Source organism: Varanus komodoensis, unplaced genomic scaffold (genome assembly GCF_004798865.1).
Source record: "Varanus komodoensis strain SLA01 unplaced genomic scaffold, ASM479886v1 scaffold19, whole genome shotgun sequence".
Lineage (NCBI taxonomy): Eukaryota > Metazoa > Chordata > Lepidosauria > Squamata > Varanidae > Varanus > Varanus komodoensis.
In genome coordinates, this window is record NW_025335550.1 from 10,546,041 (window position 1) to 10,567,383 (window position 21,343).

Here is a 21,343-nt window from a genome sequence, read left to right on the forward strand (position 1 = left end):
GCAGGTGGTGAGTCCTGTGGGGAGGCAGCCCATATCCAATCTGAGAGCTGGCTGATTTCACGTATGTGGCTGGAGAGCACACCTGAAGCCCTCTTTCGCTAGCACAAACAGCAAGGGGTCTTGTGGCACCTTAAAGATTAACAAGTTTACTCTGGCATATTCATGGACACTGCCAGCTTTACTGCCAGCCCACAAAACTTTATGCCAGAATAGAATCAACAATAATTTAAGATGCTACAACGTTCTTTCTTGCTTTAACACAAGAGGTGTTCCTAATGCACGACTGAATTTGGCAAATTGCACATATACTCCTAGCTTTCCATTGTCACTACAGAATGATTTCAAACACAAGCCCTTTTAAGCCCACGTAGAGCACGAAGGGTTCCTGATCAATCACGATGCAGAGGTGCTTACCCCTCTCAGCTGCAATTTCTCCCTGGAATTGCTTTTGTTCAGCAAGTCCAGAAAGTAGGCGGGATCATCCTGAATTTAAACTCTTGGATGCCCTCTCCTGGATACATGAATGCAAGGCACTCCGTTCAGGCCCCCTGAAATTTGCAAATTTTCAGGGAGAACATCCACCCAGAATTATTCCTTGATTAGGCACTTGGGTGTGGGGGGAACAGACAAGCAGAAAGGAGAGTTTGGACTACAGTTCCCATATTCCCTCTCCACAGGCCATGCTGGCTGGGATTATACGATGTTTACTGCAACGCGGCCAGAAGACCCCCGTGAACAGCTTTGTGTTCAGCATTCAGTAAGTACAATATTATGCACAGTAGAAAGAAGGTGTACAGGGAGATATCTAAAGGAACGCCTGCACCCATATATGCCCGCCCGCCCCTTGAGATCAGCGGGAGAGGCCCTTCTCCAGGAACCCTCTGTGAAGGATATTAGGAGGGTGAGTACCCGGAGGAGGGCTTTCTCTGCGGTGGCGCCCCATCTATGGAATGCGCTCCCCAGAGAGGTCCACCTGGCGCCGTCGTTATTTGTTTTTCGGCGCCAGGCTAAGACCTTTTTATTTAAAACTTATTTTAATTGCTAAATTATTGAATTAATTAGGATTTTAAAATTAGCCGAGAATGCACCGGGGGTTTTTAAATGTTTTTTCTTTTAAATTGTTATATTACTATTATTTATGTATGTTTTTATGTATTCTTTGTGAGCCGCCCCGAGGCTTTGTTGCGATGGGGGCGGCATAGAAATGTTTTAAATACATAAATAAATAAATATTCCACCCCCATAATCCATGGGCATCCCATGGATTATGGGGGTGCAAGATCCAGAACTGATCGATACAACAGCGTTTAGTTAAAGTACGGAACTTACTACAACAGAAGGTAGTGATGGCCCACAATCTGGATGGCTTCAAAAGGGGATGAGATACATTTGTGGAGGGTAAGGTTATCCATGGTGGCTCTTCTTGATGGCCATGCATTTATTGTACCCTCATCATTCCTCTCTCACAGTAGCAACCAACCAGACCTGAACAATATTTGTCATCGTTAGCTTTGGTATAGCCTGAAGTGCCTGATCCTGCCCAATCTCGGAAGGTAAGCAGGATCAGGCCTGGTCGAAATCTGGATGGTGGCTTAATGCCTAGAGAGCTTCGGCTATGGGTGGAATAGAAATGCAGTGAGTAACTATTACATAATATAATTATTATAAAACACAAAAACAAACAGAAGTGCCTGAACCAAAGCAACTGACTGATTTGATCCCTTTGGCACTGTACTTACAGGATGTTAGCCTAACTCTAAACAAATGCTCTGTTGGGCTGGGTGCCAGAAATAACACTGCTCCAAGAGACCGTCACCCTTGGAAACAATGGCCCGTCCTCTTCCCAAGGGGAACGACTCTGTTGGCGTGGTTACCATACCAACCAGGTCTGGAGTGGCACCTGAGCTGGCTGTGGCGCAGCTGCTTCTTCCGTTCAGCCAGAACCGGTCCCTCGTTGCCACTGCAAATATTCTGAAGACCAGCTGATTTTTGCAAACATGAGTCTCTTTCTGTCCAGGTAAGACTGGCTCCCCCTCTCTTCCCAGAAATAACCCCTTTGCAGATCCGTTTGCGTCCTGCCTTCGGCAAGGCAGTCTCCCCCATTTGGACAGAAAGGCTGGGGCAGGAGACACACGGTTTTGGTACTCACTGGATTTGGGGGGTAATTTATCATTACTATCATTTGCATAGTGACATCTGTGATACAGAAGATGATAAACCAGAGACACCCACCTCTCTCTCCCACAAAGATTGCAATCTAAATCAAGGGTGCTGAACCTCAGGCCAGGGGCCACATCTGGCCACCTGGGTCCCAATCCTGCCTTCCAGAGTTCCCCAGAAGGCCTTTCTTCATGTGACCCCCACCCGCTTCCCTTTCCCACCAATCATTTGGTGTTTTCCCCAGTTTTAGGTGGGTCCTTTCTCCCATTCTAAAAAGTTACACTTCTCTTACAACCCAGTTACAGGGAGCAGAAGTTTTATGCTCAAATATGCTAGCGGTTTTGACCTGATCCCTTTTGCCTTCTGCCCCACCTATTACAAGAAGGGAGCTCTTGTAAGCTTCTCTGAAATGGGGCTACCTCCTGCTTGAGAGACTGTGCGTTTTATCACGCAAAAGCCACAGAGGGGCTAAACGTCATAAGGAAGAACAAAAAGCATGAATGTGAGCCGGCAAAGTTGTGTTGTGATTCGGAGGGTACTAACGGGTCAAGCAATGAATAACCCACAGTCACTGACAAAAAGTGGAGGCACAGGAATCTGTTTCAGGGAGTGGGAGAAGAAACTTTGGGGGCCTAGGAGAAAATATTGGGTGGCCCTGATAGGTAAGGCAAGGTGGAGGGATAATAAACAGGTACGCACAGGGGCTTGGAAGGGTAGTTTAGCAGGTGCAGAGTAGCTGGGCATGCATGAAGAGAGCACAGGAAGATAAGAATAGAAAGAGAAGATGGGTAGGTATCTTTGAGGGCAGCAAAGTAGCCAATTCTGCAGAGGAAAGGGCCGCCTTACCCTTTCCGGACACATCTGTGAAGCAGAAAGAGCCACTGTTTGGAAATCCTGCAGCTGCTGGAATCGCTGTCACAGATGACAAACATTCACTACCGTCAATTGATTCCTGGCGCTTTGCAGCAAATTTCAGACCAAAGCCCTCGGCTGCCCCAGGAGGAGATGCAAAGCCACGTATCTGCGAAGGAACTGTGGCAAGCAGGGCAGGTTTCGCTCTCCAGGCAGAGTGACTCCTTTTGCGCTTCTAAGGGAAGCCAGTGACGCACGGAAATCGAGCCGGTGAAGGTGTTCCTTGCACGGAAATCCACTGACGGGCAAAGCATCAGCTGCTTACATTTTGCTGCGCCAGATTGCTATCAAAAGCACAGGATGGCAGATATAAGAAACTTTGCAAGCCCAGAGTGCTTCCGAGCGAGGCTTCTATCGTGCCATGGCAATGTCTCATCCAACGGCTTTCGGGGGAGGCATGAGGACTACTATGGCCACCTTCCCCCCCCTTGAAAAAATGAGGATTTAAAGATGGAATATGTGCACAATGTCTTTGATTAGTAGCACTTGGACTTGTCCATCTGGAATCATCCCTTGGGATCAGCATGAGGAAAACCGTTCTCCTAAGAAATGGACAGAAAACTGGAGAAGCTCGGAAAAGAGCTAAACCATTGTTCTTGCAAGGGCCTTGATGGGGGCACCACTTGAAGGTGTCCAGCTTCCTTAGTGCTTTGGATGCTCCTTTCCCCCTTTCTTAGCGCCTGTTTTTAGAAGGCTGTGGAGCAGGCTTGGTTCAGCTAAAACTGGGAAGGGTTAGAGTTGGAAGTTGCAAGTGTCATTCACCCTTTCCCTGCACACACACAGTTCAGCTCACCCATGAAAATTAGAGCACTGCCTTGGAGACGGTCATGTCGAATCACAGGCGTCAAGATAATATGTCACTAGCACCAACAGAGACCATGGGCATGCCTTTACGTAAGCCTGCAAGGAGCTCCCTTGGACAGGCTGCAGTTCTAGAGCAGGGGTGCCAAATCTCAGCTCCACCGGCCAGATTCAGCCCGCCTGTGCGTCAAAGCCCCCTTGGGAATGCCAGGCCATTGGATGTTTGCCCACTTCGTTGCTTTGGCTAATGCTGGGGTACAGAAATGCCACTTCTAGATTCCCAGCCTGGTCTTGGGACATTCCCAGGATGGCCAGCTCCTTTTCTGAGCCCAATCTCTTTCACTCAATGGCCCATCATTTGGAATTTTCTTGGCTTTTCCATGGGTTTTTTCCCCCAGGTGCAAAACATAGTATGTACTACAAGTTTCATCACTGGCAGTACAAGCTTTTAAGCAAAAGTATGTCAGCCCTTTTTATACTTTGGCCCCAATCCTTTTGCCTAACCCTTTCCACCCTCAGCCCCAGCTACCACTGAAATTTGGCTCCACCATTAAATTCAACCCTGAGGCTGAGCAGAGTTTGACATTCCTGATACAGAAGGTCCCTTTCAAGGCAAGTTTTTCCCTCAGTAACAGATGGGCATAAGCACATTTTTAATCTATTTGTTCATACATTAATAATATTCTCTTAAAAGATTTATACCCAGCCCTTAAGTACCAATACAATCAGCACAGTCAGCAATCAAAAACAAAATGAGAAACAACCACAACAAAACAATAATTACTGAGCACTGAAAAGGAAGGCAGCCGCTAAAAGCAGTTTCAGCCAACATGAGAGGAAGCACGGGAAAATGCAGGGTCTCCTCCTTGCATCGAAAAGCCTTGGGAGATCATTCCACAAATGAGGCCGCACACTGAAGGCGTTCCCTGTCTTCAGTTGCTACCCATCTAGTCCAGAAGGTCTTCTTACAATGTCCTTAGCAGGTGGGCAGGTAAACAAGGCAGAAGGGCCTCTGTGGCATCAAGAACAGTCATAGTGACAGATCTTATTTCCCATTCCAGAGATACTCAGGTGAGGATAATTGAAAATACCGTCTCCAACGCGGAGCAATACTTTGGCAGGTTCTGCAGCCTGATGGCAGCTTATACGCGCAAGACGGCAAAGCTTCGGGATAAGGCAGACCTGCTTGTCAAGCAGCTCCTTGACTACGCCAACACAGAGAGTCCCGAGCTGCGAACCACCGTCAAGAACTTCGCCGAGGAGCTGGCCAGAGTGCAGGACTACAGGCAAGCGGAGGTAAACGGCCGAGCGTGGAGAGCAAAATCCATCCCGCAGCACATCTACACACACAAGACTGGTGGAATATCCATCCCATGCAAAGATCATAGCAAGCACTAATCACAACAGGACCTGAGCAACCCCTACCTGTAAGGATTGATGGGTAATCTGTTGGTCCTGGGGGAGGCATGGGTGGACACAAAACCCACAGTTCCCGGAAGAAACTGGTAAGGCTAAAAGAAACGTTAACTTGGCAGAGGTAGTCTTTGAGCTCTGAAACACAGAACTGCCCTTTCAAACCCAAATTGAGATGGTGCTGTGGAACAGCACATCCCTCTATATCATGCTAACCTCCCATTTTAGAAAAACCCTGTATTTAAGTATGTCTTAAATAAAAGAGAAGTCAGAAGGGTCGTGCAGCTATATGGGAGAGGGTGAATACAACGGGCACCGGGCGGGAAACTCCAGGCTCCAAGACTTTTTGTCGCAACATGCAAGTCGTCCGGACCTGGAGGACTGAGCTGCCACCTCTTTAAGTGATAAGGGGCAGATACACTGCACCTTTAGTAGCTGCCTGAGAGGCACAAGTGAACCAGGTGTGCCCTCTTCCCAGCAGTGAACAGCCTGATGTCTCTGGAAGGCAAAAGCCCTCTCCCCCGCCACGGGCACAAGAAAGGCAGGCGTTGTGCAGGATGGGAGCACCTGGGGTAAAATCGCAGCAGCCACGGTGCAGGCCACGAAGCACAATCCCGGCACCACCGATGGAAGCGTGGAATGCCGCAGGTCCAACAAGGCCTAAACCGGAACACACACTGCGGGAACAGGGGTCCAGTGAATCCTCAACCTGTGAACGCACATCGCTTGGCTGAAACTGTGCCTCCTGCTCAGTTCGTCATACCTTCTCCTTCAGGTGGAGAGACTGGAGGTGAAGGTTGTCGAACCTCTGAAGGTGTACGGGATGCTCATCAAGCAGACCAGGGTAAGCGTGTGCTTCTACCGGCAACCCCACATTGAGCTCACAGTGGGAATGCAATGCCGTTGTGAACTGAGATCTGAGCTCGGGGGCAGTGGCACTGTCTCCCTGCAAAGCAGCTTTGCGAGCACAGGACTGGCAGGTGTGTGTGTGTGTGTGTGTGGCGGGGCAGGAGGAGAACTGCAACATCTCAGAGACCAATATACTTGCGGCCATTGCAGTTTGACGGGGTGCCCTCCTCCAGCAACTCACACCAGCTGGACCGTGGATGTCCCGCTGAGCCTGCACCCCTTCATATTTGCCTATGCCTCCATGTCGCTGGAAATCTTGCTTCATCCTATTCTTTGCACAAATATTTTCAAGTTTTTCTTTGCAGCATTAAAGATTAGAAGCCTGCCTTTTCACAAAAGGCACCCCAGCGCTGTTTGTCAAAGCGCTCTACATGAACCAGGATAGTGGACCAGTGTATCTGGGGGACACGCTGGCCCCTGGCCCACGGCCGTCTTCCCCGATCGGCAAAGGCTGTGCCAGGTCTTCGACAGAGAAGGGTCTTTCTGCTCAATTCTTTCCAAGGGAGATTCCAAATAATCTGAACCATGGGAAGCAGGAGGCGTTCCAAAGGAGCAAAGTTCAGGGAACCAAGATTTAGAGTGGATGCCTGGAACTACTTCTTGTACCCTAGGGTATGGAATGGGCTTCCGCAGGGGTGGTTGAGGCCCCATCGGTGAGGCTGCTCAAGGATAGGCTAGACACGCACATGGTGGGCATGTCATGAGGGGAGCCATCTGGAGTCGGGGGTCAGACTAGATGGCCCAGGAGACCCCTTCTGACTCACTCTGTTTCTCTGCTTCCATGTTCCTAAGCAAGTGTTCTGCCGTGAGAAGGTCTTTCTGCTCAATACTGGTATAACCACACCAAACAAAAATTGCAGAGAATGGGAGAGGGGAGAACCCCTTGTGCTAAGCAGAGCTGCTTCCAACCCTGCTGTCCTAGACCAACTGTTGTGCAAACCAGGTTGCCTTTGTCGCATCCAACAGGCCGATATTAAGAAGTTCAACAACGCCCGAAAAAACGAAATGAAGCAGCTCCAGCAGCTAGAGAAGATCCGCCTGAAGTCGCCATCCAACCGACACGTGATCGTATCCTTGCCAGCACGTGGATGCGCCAACCTGCAAACACCCCTGGCCCCCCAGCGCCCCAGAGTTCTGGCTCTCCGAGTGAACGCAGCCTGCTCAGGAAGGCTGGGTGAGCCGCCCTCGCCAAGGGAGGCTCAAGTTACAGAGGGGCTTCCTTCTGAGTGCTGCACAGCGCAGTGGAATCCAATGAAACCTATTGGAAACAGACGCACGAAGGGAAAACAGTCTCCTCAAATAAGGGGAAGCAAAATAGATTGCTGCAGGCCAACAGCTGGCTCTCTGGGGAGCTAACTGGGCCCAGATAAATAAAAGATGAAAGCAGTAGGAATAATGCTTAGATGACAAGTGTGCATTTGGCGCACACGTGTGCGCATGCATGTGCACACACGCAGGCAGGCAAGCATGCGTACTCGCAACGTCAACTGCCTCAGCACAGAACAGCGATGGTCAAATGGGGAATAAAAATAGACAACACTTGGATGTACATTTCAAACCAGGATGCACAAAGAGGGTCACTGCTAGGCACTTAAAATATTCTGAGGACAGGCCCCTAGGACATAAATCCATATACACATAAATGAATCTTAAAACAATGACCACGGTTTACGTAAATACCATAGGAGGCAAAGTAAGCTAGTTAATCGGTCGTCAAAATGGTCTCCAATAAAGTCATTTCTTCATTTCTTTGCACCCTGGCCCAGGTCGTCATAAGAAAAGCCATTCCGGACCTCCATCCCAAACCAGTGGAGAATTATTTTTCCTAGACTGAATTGTCACGCAAGGGGGGAAAATGGAGGGTGGGGGGAGGAATGGCAACATATGGAATAGGAAGAACTAAGTCACTTTCCCCCTGCTGTAACCTTCCTTGAAAATTGACCCTGCATGACAACGAAGCTGGTGAAAAACCTTCCATTGACACCAATGGGCAGTCTGTGGAAGAGATATGGATCTTAAGAAATGGGTTTGGGACAGGATCCCATGCGCCCAGGTGCAACAGTGACCCCATATACCAGAGTTCACGCCTAAAGAGCCTTCGGGCCATATAAACATGTGATAAATAAATACCCTAACCCATATAGGGTCAGATGCGACTAGCAGCAACAACCCATATAATCTGCAATTGCGAGAGGAAGGTTCCTAGGCTACAAGGAAGCACCTTTTTTACCGTTCCCAAGCACTTCTTTTTTTCAGCAACATACGAGTGCGAGCAGAGTGCAGCAAAACCAGTCAAGGCGTATTCTTCCTTTGCAGAGGATCAGATGTGCCATGCAATTCCTCAGGGGCTGATTGAAATATCCAAATAGCTTCCTAGCATCAGCATGTTTAAAATATTGGTGAGAAAGGGGAGTTTTCTTCTTTCATGCAACATTCATCCAGAGGGGAAAATAAGATCTGCTGGGGAAAGAGGCAACAGGATAATCCTGGCAGCTCAAAAAAGCTTTTCCCTTTTCCCCTCCCTCTTGGCAAGGGATATTTTAATCAGGATCTTTGAAAACTAAACCTTTTTTCCCCCAAGGGGAGACGCTCTCAGCAACAAATCCCCAGGAAAGGCTCTCCAGGGGAGGAGAAGAGCCTTGACATTCTCTTAATCCCTTCTGTGCTAAACTCAGATGCTGAGAGAGCAAACGTAAAACAAGGGAAACGATGAGGGAAAGCTGGCCGAGGCAGCAACGCTGGGATCTGGGATCGTTTCCAGGCGGCTGGAAGAGTTTTCTTTCTAGGACTGTGTGGGGGCACCATCTCCAGCTGAAATGCTTCGCCCAGAGCTGCACCACAGTTCCCTGGCACCCTCAAAATGCCCCGTGTTGCAGCCCCCCATCAGGGCTAGGAGCAGGGGGAGCTGTGCTCTATCTGGAGGAAGCTAACACAGGGGTTAGTTCTTTTGCCCCACTGGAACACCCAAAAGCTTCTCCGAAACAGATTCGGCCTTCAGATTCAAAGGGGTTTGGCACCCTTCTGCTAGACCACGCAGACAAATTCGGGGAGAAAAGGTTAAAACGGCATTCTCCTCCTCACAGCTCCACCAAATCCCAAAGCTGAAGCTTGCCCACAACCATCTGACAGTCAAGGAGGCTGCCGGTCCAGGCAGGCACGCTCACCGCTCTCTTCCCAGTGCCAGCAGTTCCAGAGATCTGCGTATGGATTTGACTGCCCTCTGGTGTTGAAGCTCAACACAGACCTCTCTCTCCCCCTAAAAATCGCCTGTCTGGATAATTACCATCATAGGATAGGTTTTAAATGTAGAGGGACCAGACACCCAGCCAGGTGACTGAGTGACCATCATTCTATGAAATGTACCCTATTATGCGGCCTCCAGCTTTCCGGCTCGTTGGTCCATGGACCGGAATCCAGCCATGCCGGAGGCACGCTTGCCAATCCAATCCCTTTCGGCCAGTCGGGTGGAGCCCTCCGCTTCCTCCCCTTGCTTGCCACTCTGTTTATTTTTCTTTCTTTCCCCCACTACCTGCCTTCTTAAGAGAACCCCCTCAGGCTTTTGAGTCTTCAGTGGACCCCGTCCTTTGGCCACGGCTTCCAAATGGACTCTCCCAACCCTTCCTGACCCACCTTTGCCTCTGGGCCTTATAGGCTGGGTCTTCCTGCTTCCATTGGATAAGCAGCCTGGCAGGCGCTGAAGCTTAAAAAAGGAGGCACGGCTTATTTTTGGACCCAACCACCCAAACTTACTGGCCTGCAGAGAGAGATTGCCAGCCTGGTGGAAGTCAATAGAGGAGAGGTAGAAAGTGGCATTGCTGTGGGGCGGCACTTTAGAGTCCACACTGGGGGCAAAGCGTGCCCCCAGAGGGCCCCACCAATTCCTCCACCGGCCTGCTTGCTTGCCTCCAGGAGTTCCACGCACCGGACTGCATGAAATGGCCTGTCGTCTATGTGACCAGGCTGGTGCTTAGAAACATAGAAACAGAGCGAGCCAGAAGGGACCTCCCGGGCCATCTAGTCTGACCCTCAGCTCCATCCGGCTCCGCTCACGACATGCCCACCATGTGGACGCCCAGCCTATCCGTGAACACCTGCACCGATGGGGCCTCAGTGACCTCTCGTGGAAGCCCATTCCACACCCTCGGGGTCCTGACTGTCAGGAAGGGCTTCCTGGCATCCAAATGGAACCTGGGTTCCCTGAGCTTTGCTCTGTTGGAGCACATCCTGCCTTCCTCTGCAGGGGAGAACTGGTCTCTACCCACCTCCGTGTGACACCCCCTCACATACCTGTATGTTGCCAACATATCCCCTCTGAGTCTCCTCTTCTCCAGGCTGAAGAGACCAGTTCCCTCAGTCTCGCCTCACACCCCGTCCCCTGCAAACCGGCCACCAACCTTGTGGCCCTACGCTGCACTGACTCTAACCTGGCTATATCCTTTCTGTAATGAGGGGCCCAAAACTGAACACAATAGTTTTTGCTTAAACAAAAAGCTGGCCTGGTGAGACAGATCCCCCTCATTCCAACCATTTTATTGCTCTCCATTTGGTTTATTCCCTTGACTCCCATTCTCAGACACAGGTAAGATTTTTTCCCCCTAGGATGAAATGACAGCCACATGTGCAGCAACATTAAAGTGAAATGCAGGTGAGAACACGAGGGCACAACCATCCTCCAGACCTCCAGAAAAAAATGCCACCAGAGTAAGAAATTTGGCTTGGGGTACAGACACACTATTGGATTGACTCTGGTTTTGTTTTAAAACTAGTCGAGTATGAAGCAAGCATTGTTCTTCATCCCGGTGGTCTCCTTTGGGAAAGCTATATGTTTACATCTCAGCTTTCCATACCTTTATTTGAAGTACGTACATTGCTTTGTGACTGAATCTCTGGCGCCAAAAAATACTGATCACCCCAATCCACATGCATGCAACCCACCATGTCTAACACTGAATGGCTCCATGTGGAGACGGACAACACAGCAAGAAACACACCCAGACGGTTTAAAAGACGCTGGCCTCATCTGTGCTCGCTGCAGAATCAGTCCATCCTGAAATGGGAGAATGACCAGCCACCTTTAGGCTTCATCAGCTCAGACCCGGACACACACTGCCTGACCAGAAAGAATTCTGCTGTCATTCAGAGCAGACCGCAGGTGGAGGCTAAGCACCAATCAGCAGGCTGTTTGCAGAACCGAGAACAAGCCGAGTAACACAGCTGCTATATTAAACTGGATGTCAAACATTCAGGACTCGCCAAAAGGTCACAGACTTGCTCAACCAAAAGGATGAATGAAAAAGCATGCTTTGTTTTCAGGAAGGAAAGCCACCAGAATGAAGCAGCCCCCTACCTTTACATATTAATTAATTTCTGGAGGAAGCTTTTACAGCACCACCCTTCTTGGAAGTTTAGGGGGTGTTCAGGTAACACCCCCTTCCACTTTGTGAGCTTACTGCTTCTTCCACCTTTTCTCTAAGCGTGACAGAAGGAGAAGAGGGCAGAAGTGCCTTCCGATCGGTAGTGCTTGGAGCCCTCCGTCTGAGGGTGCCCTTCAAATACTCTAACACAAACTAGGTAGATGTGCCCGGTAACCCTTATCACAGCCTTTCAATTAGAGATTTTCCATCATCCCTGTCCTGGAGAAGTGGTAGTGAGAGTTACAAAGAGGCAGCCTTGCTTAAGGCTGGAAGGATATTTCAACATCCTTAGCTTGAATCACAGGATTAGCTAGGAGGCTGCCCCATTTTGTATATGTCCAGACTCAACACACACACACACACACACACACACACACACACACACACACACACAGAGTCTTTGCTGTGGAACAGTTCTCTGCTGCCATCCAGAGAAGCACAACCTTGAGAGGCATTCCAAGAGACATGCCCAGATCCTCAGGGCCTATGCAACTCAAATTGTTTCCCTATATTTATATTATGCTGTAATCAGCAAGCTACAGGCCTATAATTATGCTCTGCTAAAACCAGCAAAGCTCCAGAGCATTCACAGTTGGTAGTTTCATGCACAAAGGTTAAGCTTCTGCTCTGCCTGCATTTTTTTGGACTAAGATTGAAAGACAGGAGTGAGGCAGGACGGATTAAGCCCTTGCAACACTCTGGCAGAATTACCATCTTGCGTGTCAATGGAGAAGTATCTGAAGCAAGAAATACCTTTAGCTCACATCACAGGAAGATCTGGCAGGATTATCTATCCCATCAAGCTCCTATCTCTTCCAAGTGAATGCCTTCTTGAGCAGCAGGGGGAGTTTGCTGGTCTATCACACATCACTTGTTTACAACCATACTGGAAAGCGTACTTCTTGCAGTAAACCAAGTTTATTTACTGGCATTCAGCACCAGTCACGGTACTAACCAACCATGGCGAGGGAGTGCTGAGTTAAAACTGATTTAGCTCATCAACAGCTGCACCAAGAAACTGGGACCAGGGCTTCCCAGATCTGTTGAAACTGGTCTTATCTGGAAGCCACTTAAAGCTGATAGTTCTGGACAGCGATTGCAAAGGGGCCCAGGATTCTTTCCTTCACTGGGAGCAGTTCAGTATCGATCCATTTTCAGAGCTACAAATCGTCTCTTCCCGCAACATAAAGCTGCAGCAGAGGAGGAGCAATGTAACTGGAGGACTCACTCGCTGTGTCATTCAAGTAAGGTAAATACAGAGTTTTGAAGCATGTAAATGCAGAAGCCATTAACCTCGGCAGTATGTACAAAATGGCTGTGGACACTCAGGTCCACAAGATCTTCAAGAACTGACTTTTTTCTGCATTTGCCCAGTGCAAGGCAGACTTTCTACCCATTTCACTCCTAGGAAATTAGGCAGAAAAGAGGGTGTCAATGTGATTCCAGACAAAGCCTTTATACGCCACTGCCCTGCCCCGTTCACTGAGATTCTACAGGAAGTCAAATTCAAAACTGAACTCCATTTGATACCTGCCCTACTTTTCCATCGCTGCGCCTGTCTTTTTGCTTACCACCAATACATCCATTCAGGAAGGGAAAATGGAATAGCTGTATAATGTCTTTTGCCTGGTAGTGCCAGGAGTCTGCTTTGGAAGCCCTCCGTGGACAGAGATGCCCTGGCAGGTTTCAGGAAACGTCTAGGCAGAGAAGGAGCGATGCCCAAACACGGCAACCTGTCCACTCCAGTCATAGCATGCTCCATGTAAAACCCATGGAAAGTAAGAAGGCCACACAGCTAAAGCAATCCCATCCCATTCAGGGCGTTCATTCACACTGAGCAAATCTACACAATTAGAAAAAAGGTTCTAAACACAGGCACAGATCCATCCAGCCCAATACTGTCAACACGGACTGGCAGCAATGGGGATCCAGGGCTTCAGGCAGGAATACATGCCAGGTGCCAGGGACCGAAGCAGCGATGTTGCATGGAAAGCTGGTGCTCTGCCATTGAGCCATGAGCCTTTTCTGGATTACGCAGGCATGCGTGCTTGCATCACCTGGGAAGAGGCATCCCCATCTCCCACAGAAGGGAGGAGATGATTCTTAAGTGGAACTTGCCAGCTAAACTTTTAGAAGTGGGTGTATTAAAATAATTTGCTTAAAATGCAAAAGTCCACTCAAAAATTGTAGTCCACTCAGCTAACCTGGGGTGAGCCACCTGCAGTCCCTGGCGTAATCAAGCTGCCCGTTACCAGACATCTGTCGCAAATGATTTCCCCCTCCTCTGGCAGTCCACTGGCCGGGGGGAAAGGATTGCGGGGGCGAGGGAGAGAGTGTGGCAGAAGGATAAGGGGGTGTCCAGAAGAGAGAGGAAAGTAGGTGACCCCACCTGTTTTGCTTTTGGCTCTGTCCTGGCACCCCCTGCAGATCATCCAAATAGAAAGCAGGGAAAATAAAGATCCCCAGGCCTGAACTAACCCATTAGTTGACTAACACCACCATCCTGTACATTTCTAGTGAGAAAAGTGGCACTGAATTCAGCGGTTCTCGCTCCTAGGTGTGCATTGCAGCCAAAATAAAATCTTACTATCGGATTGATTGTTGGAAGGATTTTAAACCTCCCAAGTTGGCTTAGAGTTTACAAAACAAGAACGTGCGAGTTGCAGCTGTTCATGCACAGAGGAGAAGCAACTACTGATTTGCAAGCACCAAATGCAGCCTGGATTAATATGGCTTCTGGGGTTGCTATTTCTTAAAGCCAGGACTGGCGAAGCCCATTTGCACCTCTCCGGGGAGGGAGGGAGTCCCAAAGGCTGGGCTGAGCCTAAGAAAGTCATTTGCTTAGTCTCTGCCAGCCCCATGAAGCTTGTTTGTGGGCCTGGGAGCAGCGGCTTTGGCACCGATTTTCATTCTTTCAATCTGATGCAGGTGTAGGGGGTCCCTGAGATAACGCCATCCAAATTCACGTGGGGCTTTCAGGCCCAAACCATCACCTTGAATTGAACCTGGAAACCAACAGGGAGACAGTATAAACAATACAAAATCTAGGATCCCATCTATCGCCTTCAAGGGCAGCCCGGTTTAGAGCACATTATAGTAATTTTTATTTATTTATTTATTTATTTATGTATGTAAAATATTTCTATGCCGTCCTATTTGCAAAAAAGCCTCAGGACGGCTTACAATGTAAAATATAACACAAATAACATAAATAAATTCCCGACCCACACTGGCTGCAATTAAAAACATAGAAAAGACAATATTAAAACTTATTAAAATACGGCTGGAATAAAAAGGTCTTAACCTGGTGCCGAAAAACAAATAATGACAGCACCAGGCGGGCCTCTCTGGGGAGCGCATTCCATAGGTGGGGCGCCACCGCAGAGAAGGCCCTCCTCCGAGTACTTGCATCCTCATATCTTTCACGGAGCATTCCCGGAGGAGGGCCTCTGCCGCTGATCTCAAGGGGCGGGAGGGCAAATATGGAAGAAGGCGTTCCTTCAGGTATCCAGGTCCCAAGCCATTAATTTAACTCTTCCTGTCATACACCACCATTTGCTGTTTACTTCCAGGTAAGAGCCCAGGTGTGATATCACCCCACGCTCCTCTAATTCTACATGGTGCCTTCCTGGGTTCATTCTCATAGCCACTCCCCATGTTTGCCTAGGCTGAATCTCAAGTGCACAAGGCGTCCGTTGATGCAAGCCGATCAACACAGCGGCTTGAAGAAACCATTGATGAGTTTCAGAAGCAGAAATTACAGGATATTCAGGTAATGCCTCACGCAGGCTGGAGAGTCTTTTGTTAACCTACCTTGGGCCTACATGGAGCCATGACACAAATGCTTTAGAAGCTGCAATTTTATGCGTAGCTACTTGAGAGTTAAGCCCTTTCTGTCATGTTCTACTTTGAAGAGGATTCATCCCATGAAAAAGAGGCAGGGGAACACCAGGACTGTGGGAACGTGGCCCACCTGGCTTCTTCTTCTTGAGATTAATCCTCCTTCAGACAGAAAATGCCACCGTTCAGCTCACAGGAGGACTTGATTCCAAAGAAGTATGCAAAAGCCAAGGTTGCAGTAAAGACCAGCTATCGTCACTACTAGAAGCAATGAAGGGAATTGTTTGGGGTGAAGTAGCATTCTTTTCAGCAGGGCCTTCTGATTTTCCCAAGGTCTGCTCCGTATAACTCCCCCTTCATCAGTAGACTGCATTAAATTAACTATTCTGCTCTATAGTCCTCAAGAATGAAATGTAAGAATGGTCATGTGGAAAGGTAGAGAGAGAACCATTGAGATTATTGATTGGACCAACCAAACATTTACAGATACTGCAAGCAGCTGGGCATCGCTGGACTCTTAACTCGGCCAAACAGGGACTGAAAACGGAAAAAGGATTCCCACATGCCATTTTATATTCCAACTTCTGTTCTTTACCCAGACAAAAGGTTACCCCAACTGCTGAGTAGATTTCCCCTTTGCCAAAGGGAGAGGTCTTTGGTTTTCAAATTATGCAAACTGAAAAGGAATGGAAAAGTCAAAACGGAAAATGGAACATGCATTTGTTTTTTCTCCACATTTCCCTTCTTAGCAATCTTGCATGTGTATGAAATGGAGCAGCTTCTGTCTCTCTCTCTCTCTCTCTCTCTCTCTCTCTCTCTCTCTCTCTCTCTCTTTCTTTCTTGCAATTTGTCTTCTCCAGCAACTGCCTTTATGAAGCAATTGCCTCAATGCAAAGATTAGCTACCACTGCATTTTCAATTCTGCTTTATTGGACATGTGTGTTTCTATCCAATTTCCTTTAGGAGGATAAAAACATGCATTTCCAAAATGGCACTGCAACCCTGTTCTAACGAAACAGAGGACTTTAAGGGACTCACATTGAGTTGCACGGTCTCCTTTCCTTGCAGAAGATATTCCTGGATTTTATCAGCATTGAGATGGTCTTCCATGCAAAGGCTTTAGAGGTCTACTCCACTGCATTCCAACATCTTAAAAGCTATGACATGCAGAAAGACCTGGAGGTAAAAGAATATTAAAACATAAGAGTTTGGCCTTTAACACCACTTCAGCACCTGCCCAAAAAAAGGAGACTGGCCCCCACGGGAGAATTTACCCAATTTTCAGTTTTCAGGGTCAGTATTTGTATCATCCTGCATGTTGCCCCCTCATGGTGAAACCAAACATTGCTTTAACTATTATTGTTTATGTTTTGATAGTAACAAGTCAATTCTTACTAAATGAAGTTACATTGTTCATAAATGACACTTTAGTCCTGTGTTCTTACCCATGAGGAGGAAGCACTGATAGAAATGCTGAAAACTGAAAAAAACAAAGTCCCTTTATATGCATTTTTCATTATGACATTGTGTCAAAAATGCAAGCAACGAAAAGGACGAATCCTGCATGACAAGACAAAAACAGAGGGCGAATAATTGACAGGGCCCGGCCACAGTCCTTCTTTGCAGTACATGCAAACACATTTTGAGTGTTCAAAAATCAGCTGCACTCAGAAATAAGGTGTTTGTTGAGGCTCCTGGCGGGCCCCTCAATGGAGGTTGGGGCGACCAGGCCCGAGAAGCTCTGAGGCTCCCCCCTTCCTTGTCAGCCCCCCGTAGTGCGAAGGCACCCACAGCAGGCTGAGGAAAGGCGGCCGGCCTTCCCTGAGGGAATATATATAAATAGATAGATAAATAAGCTGGGCTGAACCCAGTGTGAGAGGCAGTGTGGTGTAGTGGTTAAGAGCATGGGACTGGGACTCAGGCGATCCAGGTTCTGGTCCCCGCTCAGCCATGGAGCCAACTGGGTGACCTTGGGCCAGTCGCAGACTCTCAGCCCAACCTACCTCACAGGGTTGTTGTTGTGGGGATAAATGGAGGGGGAGAATGATGTGAGCTGCCTTGAGCCCTTTGTAGGAAAAAGGCAGGATATAAATGGGGGTGGGGGGGGCACACACAACAAAACCTCCTCAGTGGCCAGCTTCCCTCAGCTGGCCCTGCAAGCCACGGTGCTTTGAGGGCACGGCGGTGGTGGTTGCCATGGCAACTACCCACCCCAGCTTACGCTTGCGCAGTCTGTGCGGCTGGGGAGACCCCCCACCAGCACCGGGGCTTCAGTGAAGGCCTTTCCCCTTACTAGGCCAAAGAGGGTGGGCGAATATGGCCGTCAGAGCAGCTCAGTGATCAAATGTGTCACGGCTCGATTCCAGTCCCCTCGTCTGGATGTTAGTTACTCAGCATGGCGCTGGAAGGCAACTCACTAACGCCTCGTTATCATCGTGGCACCGTCCTAGAGGACATCCATTTCAGTTTTCAGAGTGGGAATGATGGCCGACACACTGTCCATTATATTTCTATAAATCAATATTTGCGGGGGGGGGGTTGAAGCCCCCTTTTTCTCATTCTTTGCTGCCCCCAAATGCATGTATTCGCACACACGCGTATGCAGAGTTCCCAAAGCTGCACCAGCTGAAATTTATTCAGGCCCACAATTCTGTCTTCATGTAAAATACCGGCAAAATCTGGCCGTAATTCGTTTTCTTTTCTGGATATCACTTCCCAAAGTAGGGACAGTCCTTAAAAAGCATGAACGGCAAGCCATCCTGGAGCAGTCTCTACACAGGTAATAACAAATACACAGGTCACGGCGAAGCAAACACTCTGCAGAGATTAGTGAGGGCCCTAAAAGGATGTCTTGCCTTGTTAGGACTTCAGAGCAAAAGTACAGATGGCTTCTGGAACCTTCCATGAGGCAAAACCAGCTACTGCAATGACTCCAGCCTCTACCATTCCGTGGTCCACTGGCACACAGGTGAGAAGAGTTGTTATTGCAGTAATGTGCCCTGGCTCCAGAAACAGACTTTGACAGGAAGGAGTGATGCACCATAGAAAATGTGACTTCGTGTCCTTGAGAAAAGGGGAAAGGGATCCATTTTTCAACCTCAAAGGCACTCAGAACGGAAGAACAGCAGGCGAAACAGGCAGGGCCGACAGGGAGAGAACAGGGCAGTTTTGCTGTCTACGCTTGCAACCAGCAGGTGCAAACCCGGAGAGGCCCTGGGTTGTGTTTTTTCTGTGGAGGGTGTTCCATACATGCAGCCATCGCTTTGCAAGATAGTTATCAAGTCCTGGCCGTGTACGTGCCAACTCAGCCCAAAATACACAGCCCTGTTGTTTGCCTGAAGGTTGGAGGAATGCTCCCTAGCAACACCTGAGGGGCCATATCTGAGGAACCAAATTCCCACATCCGGCTGCTCTAAGCTTCACAGCTTAATTCAGGGCTCCACGTCCCAGGGGGACCTCCAGTTCATCTCCATGCTGGGCTAGTTGGATGCACGCAGCTTTCAAGGGTTGGCAGCGTCATCCATTTTCAAAGACATGAAGCTCACATTTTCATTTTGGGGCAGGGAAACAGTCCCCATATAGACTTCACACTGGCCACGTATGCTAACCAAAGTTCCCTCTCTCCATCTCCAGAGCATTCTTCAGAAGTTGTCCCTAGTGGAGAGTGATGAAGACGATGAAGAAAGTCAGCTGCAAGATTTAAGCCACACAAAATACACCCAGATCCAGCATGTCGCCAGCAAAACCCCATGACAGTGTCCATCTTGAGAAATGATGTTGGGTTATAGTTGTTTTTCTGTGTTCCACAGCAGAGCTTCCAAGTTTACTCTACAATGATCCATACACTATCTCCCTTTCACAATCTTGATATTTACACTGAAAAAAATCAAACTTGCCATGTGTCCTTTTATTTAAAAATGGCATGGACTGAATTTGAGCTTTGAAACTCACTCTTCATTCAAGAGGACTAGAACCATAAGATGAACACAAACCAGATAAATTCAGTCACCTCAGAACGTGGATACATTCACAGTACTAGTACAGGGCCCACACAGCTTGAAGGTAAATCACTCCAAACTGCATTGTCCCTGTTTTAAAAAGTACTGTCCATGTTTCTGAACGTTTTGCCTCCGTTACTGGACTATTTCAGAGCAAGAAGGTACCAGTGTACTCCCACAGTGATTCCAGATGAGGCCTTTATCACACCCGCTGCCCTGCCTCAATCACGGAATTTGGCAGGGGCTCCCAAAACACCATCTTCCACTCATAATCTTCCTGTGTATCTCCATTGCCTCCCAAGTCTCTTTTCTTCCTGCAGAAAATCCATTAAAAAGACAGAATACTTACATATCTTCTGTTCGGTAGTTCTAAGAAGCATCATCCTGGGGCGTCTACCATATTTGCCAGTCGGAGGCTAAAGAAAGACAGACAGACAGAAAGGAACTCAATTGGCATTAATGGAGCTATATTTCTTTCTTTAGCCCCCACATGGGAGGGTTGGTTGCATTTATTGGGGAAATGCAGCTGTGTGGAAAGTTTAGCCACCCATACAAATTATCTATTTATGAAGTTCACTGGCCCCAGGAGAGATTGGTGAGAGCTTTCCTGGGTTTGGTTATCTTGCAGGGCTCAATTAATCCTACAGTATTCCTTAGGTTTTTGCCTCATTTAAGGGGGAAAGGCAGACTTTGAACTCATTTCCCAGAATCACAGAATGGCAGAGTTGGAAGAGGCCTAGAAGGGATCCAACCCCCTGCTAGCGCATCACGACATCAGGTTCTGTTGGCCGGACCCTTGCATTCAAAACAGCTATTACTGGGGGTGACTGCAGCCAATATAGAACAATTCTAGAACCATTCACAAGACAAAGGGAGAGTAAGCCCCTCTTTAACCAATCCTGTTCTGCACCAAGCATGCAACACACCAGGCCCAGGAGAAATCCAATCGGTTGCCGTCATTATTCATTTATACGCCTGAATCAAAGCACCGTTATTTCCCAACACACACGCAGAAGGAAATGAAGACCCTCTTGTTTATTTGAAGTCATGGTACATTTTGTACCCACGGGTAACAAATGAACAGTGACTCTTGAATCAAGCAGATCATGTTTCATTTTAACTAGTGTCAGGGATGCTAAGACCTGAATGAAGAACCTTTGGTTCTGGAAAAATAGGACGGCCCTTCGTACCAGGTCAGAGATTATGCTTGTAGCCCAGGATTATCCATTCTCCTTTGAAGATGGTTCAGAAACTGCATCATGTTCAAAACGCAGCTGCCAGATGGAAAACGAGGCAGCCCCTCTGCGAGTGAGCTCTGAGTCAAGCAATCTGTCTCTCTCCCGGTGGACGGCGTGATGGGAAAGAAAGAGAACCGGGCACCCGAGGGAGGGAGGAGTGCAGAAAGAGGAAGCCGAGAAAGAAAGGGGGACTGCAGAAAAGGGGAAGGTCACCCTGCTTCCTTTTGGCATTGCCCCACCTCCTGCTGGCTTCGGCCCCACGAGGGTTTGCCAATGAGCTAATGCAGCCCTCGACAGAAAAACAAGCCTTCATCCAGCTTTTGTTCCACCTCTGGCTTCTGTTCCCGCATCGGAATGCAAGGGCCAAGGTTGGGAGAGCGCCGAGAGCTGGCAGCTGGCACGCAGCCAGGCGGGATGGAGCTGCACAGAAGCAGAGGGCGGAAGGGAAGGCTTGTGTGCTTTTCTTCCTCTCTTTCCCATCATATACTCCGACAACTGGAGCTCTCATTCGGCAGGATGGGTCTAAGGATCCCGTCTCCCAGCCTCGCATGTTCTGCCGCACGGCACACGAGAATGCATGGTGCAGACGGCTCAGGGCTGCTGTGAGGGGAGGAGGAAAAACGCAGGAAGGAAATGCTGGAAGAGCACATAGGAAGTC

At 48.6% G+C, this 21,343-nt stretch overlaps 1 protein-coding gene across 1 annotated transcript; it reads left to right on the forward strand.

Moving 5' to 3' along the window:
- The first annotated feature begins 1,997 nt into the window (after nt 1-1,997).
- CIBAR2 (CBY1 interacting BAR domain containing 2) lies at nt 1,998-19,202 on the forward strand. The gene is made up of 9 exons (XM_044427852.1): nt 1,998-2,017; nt 4,935-5,169; nt 6,062-6,130; nt 7,162-7,263; nt 10,769-10,774; nt 15,277-15,381; nt 16,518-16,631; nt 18,313-18,426; nt 19,083-19,202. The coding sequence occupies exons 1-9, from the start codon at nt 1,998-2,000 to the stop codon at nt 19,200-19,202; spliced, it is 885 nt and encodes a 294-aa protein (XP_044283787.1).
- The last annotated feature ends 2,141 nt before the right edge of the window (nt 19,203-21,343 follow it).

Bases quoted from the DNA above. Each gene is read 5' to 3' on its own strand.
- CIBAR2 (XM_044427852.1), top strand. From the start codon at position 1,998: ATGAGTCTCTTTCTGTCCAG. The intron at 2,018-4,934 runs GTAAGACTGGCT...TTCCCATTCCAG, and splicing joins ATGAGTCTCTTTCTGTCCAG to AGATACTCAGGTGAGGATAA. The intron at 5,170-6,061 runs GTAAACGGCCGA...CTTCTCCTTCAG, and splicing joins AGGACTACAGGCAAGCGGAG to GTGGAGAGACTGGAGGTGAA.